Raw genomic sequence first — 5,103 nt, 5'->3', positions numbered from 1 at the left:
ACTGTCATGGATTCTGGGGTCGATTAAGTTGCGTCGTCCACGTGGTGTAACAACGAACGTCACAGCATTCATAGCCAGTTAAGTTAGGTTGGTTTTTGAATGAGTATTAATTTTGAGCGTTTTTAGAGTCTGTGTCTGTTAAGGCTGAATGAAATAAGTCACAGAGGTTGCAGAAACATAAGTCAAAATACCTGTTTTAATATTACATAACAATACATGTGAAAATAAGTTAACACACACACACACACACACACACACTATATATATATATATATATATATATATATATATATATATATATATATGTATATATATATATATATATATGTATATATATATATATATATCATATATATATGATCACCTCCTGTGTCTGATCCTCTCGGACCAGCGCAACACACACTAACACACCACCACCACATCAGTGTTACTGCAGTGCTGAGAATGATCCACCATGCAAATAGTGCCTGCTCTGTGAGGGCCCATGGGGGTCCTGACCACTGGAGAACAGGGTAAAAGGGGGCTAACAAAATGTGCAGAGAAACAGATGGACCACAGTCTGTAATTGTAGAACTACAAAGTGCACCTATATAGTAAGTGGAGCTGATACATTGGACAAGAAACAAGGAGGAGGTCTTAATGTTATGCCTGATCGGTATATAAATATATATATACATATGTGTGTGTGTGTGTGTGTGTGTGTGTGTGTGTGTGTGTGTGTGTGTGTGTACATACACATATTGTACACAACAAAACCTCTTATCTCCATTTTTTGTTGTTCCGTCGTTTTCCAGTTTTTGACATAATATGAAAATGCCTGTTGTTCTTTACACTGTGTGTAAATTTCATGATGAATGGACCAAAAGAAACAGCTCAAAATGATTTGATGTAAGTAGATTGAGCAGTGAATGATGTTTTTAAATTACTGATATCGCACCCTGTGGTGTAGAAAACTTTCCTAAACCTGATTTGTTTTGCTCACATACTTATTTACTCTAATTTAAATTGTTAAGTTGTCAAGTAGCTGAAATACAAATATTTCTAACACTGCTGTAAACTGAACTGGTATAATAAGACTAGCAACCTAGCCATAATAACCCACCCCAGCAAGCTTTATTAGATGTGGTGGTTGTGTTTCTGTGGCAGTAGTAGACTACAGTTTGAGTAGATGGTGTTCTAATCTTAGACTTATTTTCAAGCACTATCATTTATTTACAACGGGCATAATATCAACAATTTTAAAAAAGGACATTCATTCTCCTCATAGAGAAATCTGCTAAGGCCTGGAGTTCATAGTGTGGTCAAGACACCGACTACAGATTGACGCACTTCAGAGGTCTATGCTGACGTTGGATGCGTTACATTCCACTGCAGTTCTATACGGAACACAGTACTAAATTTTTTTTTTTACTTAATATTTTTGTTGTTTTTTGGAAGCTACTGTTCTCCTGTTTCATTGATGCAATAATAATTTTACTTTAATATGATTGTAGGCTGCTCTACACACATCTAGTTAGTTGTAACACATTTTTTTTCATCTGCTGATGTGTTTGACACCACTGAGTTTGCTGAAAGAAGGTCAGAAAGAGTTGGTTGGAAAAATAAAACAGAGATCTGGGGCTTGAAATTAAAGTAGAGCAATCTTTATTGTTGACAGCCCACAGGTGAGCCTGTTGTTCACTTTATCTCTGTTTGCACCAAATTGAAGGTGTGATTTCCGTCAGATATACACCACAGACTCCATACATACTCCTCAGCACATCTTCTCATCCTGTTTACATCACCTCTTTCGAATAGCCAGCCAAACAAAATTCTTTTCTATTCTTTCGAAATGAGCTGCTTTTTGAAGGCAGATTTTGAGAAACAGTGTGAAAATAGCATGAAAACACAAAATAAATAGACATATAATTAATACCAGCATGTTGTAGTTCATCTTGTTAACATTGGTATCAGGGCCTATAATCTGACACCAGATCAATTTTCATTTCTTTGTTTGATCATGCATGTTTTAATAGAACCCTCAAGAAAACAGATCTGAGAAAAAGCTCTAAAATAGCCTTTTTATTGCCACTGTTGTCACATTTCTGGTTTACTTATGAGTCATTTTCCTGAAATGAAAAAAGTAGCTGGCGTTTGGCTCTCCAGATAACACCAAAACAAACTGAAACGCTGACCCAGATGCAGGCAAAGGAACGTGCTGCCATCTAGTGGTGTTCACTCTGCATGTGCTAACCTTTGCCTGCCCTAACCTAGTGCACACCCACTTCTGAGGCCCTAGGGGGTTTTTAAGAGCTGCAAAAGTCACCCAGGAAGGTTTACGTTGGAGGTTTAGAAAAAGCTGCAAAAATAACGGTGCATCCTCCTCAGTGACGTACGACAGAAATATGCACAGCCTGCAAAAATGGTGCATCTGCACTTCAACCACAATGCAAAATATAGCCCACTACATATACACATAGCTTATCTCATGCTGCACTCGAATAGTCTGCGATTTTATTGATAAGGCTTAAATGAGAGCTAATTATAACCTTAGTGACACAGTTAGGGTTTACCTTACTGCTCATTTCACGTGTCTTGTTCGACAAAGTGAAATTACACATTACACCCTTTTCAGGTTTGCTTGTTTTGACTGGTATGTTCCTGATTTGTTTTTGCCCCCTAAGGTATTTTTAAATTAAAATATAAATGGGTATATTCATTAAACTGAACTGGGGTTGTTTACAGAGGACAGTGAAATGCCTATAAGTTTAATTTTTAAGTTTTTTCAGGAGATATTTAAATTTGTTAGCAAATATTTCTAAAGAGATATGAGACATTCTGAGAACAACGGACTGACCACCCCAGAGTCCAGATCTTAAAATCACTGAATGTATTGAATTACGTGGATGGTGAGAAGCAGAAAATTCAAAACCAACTTCTAGGACTGAGCTTTGCAGATGTGGTAAAAGGTGTGGATTTCTTTTAAGAGCTAAAAGCAGGTCTTCTGAAAAGAAGGCAAAAGGTGGGCACAGTAAATACTGAAGCAAATATGATATTATATTTAGATGTTGATGCTTTTGTGTATTTTTTCTGTTATGTTTTTTGACATGAAAAATTAATAACTTGCTACCGGAAATTAAATAAATGTCGGGTGGACTTCCACACAGTGCACTGTTCAGGTTCTGTGCTGGTACAATTTTCGATCATCAAGGTACAAACAATGTAAATGTTCCCTCAAAGGTACAACAGTGGTTTGAAGGTCCAGTTGTGGACCTTAAATATGTTTTTCCAGGTGAAAATATGTATTTATACCTTTTCATAACCTAATGTTTTAAAACAGAACAATAAAAATAAAAAACCTGCACACGAGACGGGGTGTGTGGAGTCAATACAACTTAGAAAATATCATTTCAATGGATTTTGGTACAATTATGTTCGCTGACTGAAGGAACTGAGATGTACCCTTGCTTTCACACACAATTCCACAAGAACAATTTATCCTAATTAAATTAATTACATTAATAATAATCAATGATAAATGACCCATCTCCCCAGAGTTTAACTCACAGTACAAACTATAAAACCATGCTGTCCGTTGTTTATCACCTTTCTCTGTCCTTACACTATGTTATTGTTCCACTCATTGTTCCACCTAATTTCTGTCACACAGCAGTTTGACAGAAAAAGCCAAGTCCACCGTATAGGCCAGCAGAGTGATACTGGCAATCACTGTCTCACTCATAAGAACAGAGAGTTTAATGTCATTTGGGGGGCTCAGTACTCTGGTGATGCAGATGACCGTGGCCACCATATACAAGAGCACCCCCAGAGTGCTGAATCCAGCCAGCAGCCGGTCGAATGGCACCGGACAGCGTCCAGCACAGTCCCCCACCATCACCAGCACCGTGCCCAAAGAAGCCGCCAGACAGAGGCTGTAGACTGTGGCTGAGATGCCGATTCTCCACTCTTCTTCACTTTTTTGAGGCACCATAAGAACCAAGGCCACACAGCCACCAAAAACCTGCAGAACCTTGAGTAACCCGGGAACGCTAGCCATGTAGCCCCGCTGCTGCTGGCTGTCCTGCGACCGGATCAGCTGGAGCTCCACCATGTACCCCAAGGAGCTCAAGAAGGAGCCCACAATGGCCGCCACTTCTCTGGGCTTGGCCTCCTTCTGTTGTACTAAGATCCAAGGGAACGCGAAGGTGGCCGCCATGGTCATTAGCATGCCCAAAGCTGACACGGTCGCAGTCAAGTTTTTCCACGATAAGGGCAGTAGGCTGTGAAACTGGACAAAGTTGATTGCCACAATGAAGAAGGTCAAGATGAAGAAGATGCACCAGGTGGCCATGCAGAAGGTGTGAAAAGTGTTCAAGTAGTACTCAGAGGTGTTCGTAACAGCAGCCAGGCTGAAGGCCAGGCAGCCGAAGAGCAAAGCCCAGAAACGGGCCACTGAAAGCGGAGTGGTGAGGGTGCTGAGTTCTCCGAAAGTGACCGGCATGGTGCTAGCTTCTTGATGGCCTCCAAATACTATTATGCAGGCCTAATGTCCAGCAACCGGTATATATTTTTCAGTAACCACTACAAAATTACAGTATGTAGCTATAAGAGGATTGAAAGTCTTAAAGGGGTTATTAAAACATCACTCACTTGCTGTCATTTATCCACATGATCTGTCCCAATATTGATCCAGCGCCACCTTAAATTCCCTTAAATGGCAACATATGGCAAAATCCATCCACTGTACAGAGTATACAGGAGCATCCGTAAACTTCTCAAAATATCTTCTCACCTACTTCAGCAAGGTCAGGCCGATCAAACTGACGCTGTGACAAAATCAGCACTCACATGCGCACGCTTTCTGACACTCTCCCAAACACACTCTCACACACACACACTTATAGACGTATAACAGGATATTTGCAGGCCTCACTTGCCTCCTCCTACTTCCTGAGGAGCTGACAAAGTCTCTTCTTCAGTGCCAGTTTGTGCACTATGCAGTTCACCACAATAAAGTTTCAGAGCCCTGTTGTTTTCCTCTTTCCCCTCACCATCGAGAGTAGCTCCTGCTTTCAGTTGCACAAAACAAACCCACGGGCTTTCCACACACCTTTTCCAGCTAAA

The 5,103-nt window shown here is 40.2% G+C and overlaps 2 protein-coding genes across 2 annotated transcripts in view; both read right to left on the bottom strand.

Moving 5' to 3' along the window:
• The window catches only part of LOC118807932 (testis-expressed protein 2-like), a 57,227-nt gene extending 57,214 nt beyond the window's left edge, over positions 1 to 13 (bottom strand). Inside the window, exon 1 of the mRNA XM_036570120.1 lies at positions 1 to 13. This exon is cut by the window's left edge and continues 186 nt beyond it. The gene's annotated coding sequence lies outside the window, so the exon portion shown is untranslated.
• Positions 14 to 3,354: 3,341 nt separating this feature from the next.
• Positions 3,355 to 4,860, bottom strand: LOC118807504 (myeloid-associated differentiation marker homolog). Its single transcript, XM_036569523.1, has one exon. It carries the CDS (start codon positions 4,478 to 4,480, stop codon positions 3,632 to 3,634), a length of 849 nt encoding a protein of 282 aa, XP_036425416.1. The 5' UTR covers positions 4,481 to 4,860; the 3' UTR covers positions 3,355 to 3,631.
• Positions 4,861 to 5,103: the final 243 nt, after the last annotated feature.

Source organism: Colossoma macropomum, unplaced genomic scaffold (genome assembly GCF_904425465.1).
Source record: "Colossoma macropomum unplaced genomic scaffold, Colossoma_macropomum, whole genome shotgun sequence".
Classification (NCBI taxonomy): domain Eukaryota; kingdom Metazoa; phylum Chordata; class Actinopteri; order Characiformes; family Serrasalmidae; genus Colossoma; species Colossoma macropomum.
The sequence above is the reverse complement of the archived record's forward strand: the minus strand, read 5'-3'. Positions and strand labels throughout refer to the sequence as shown.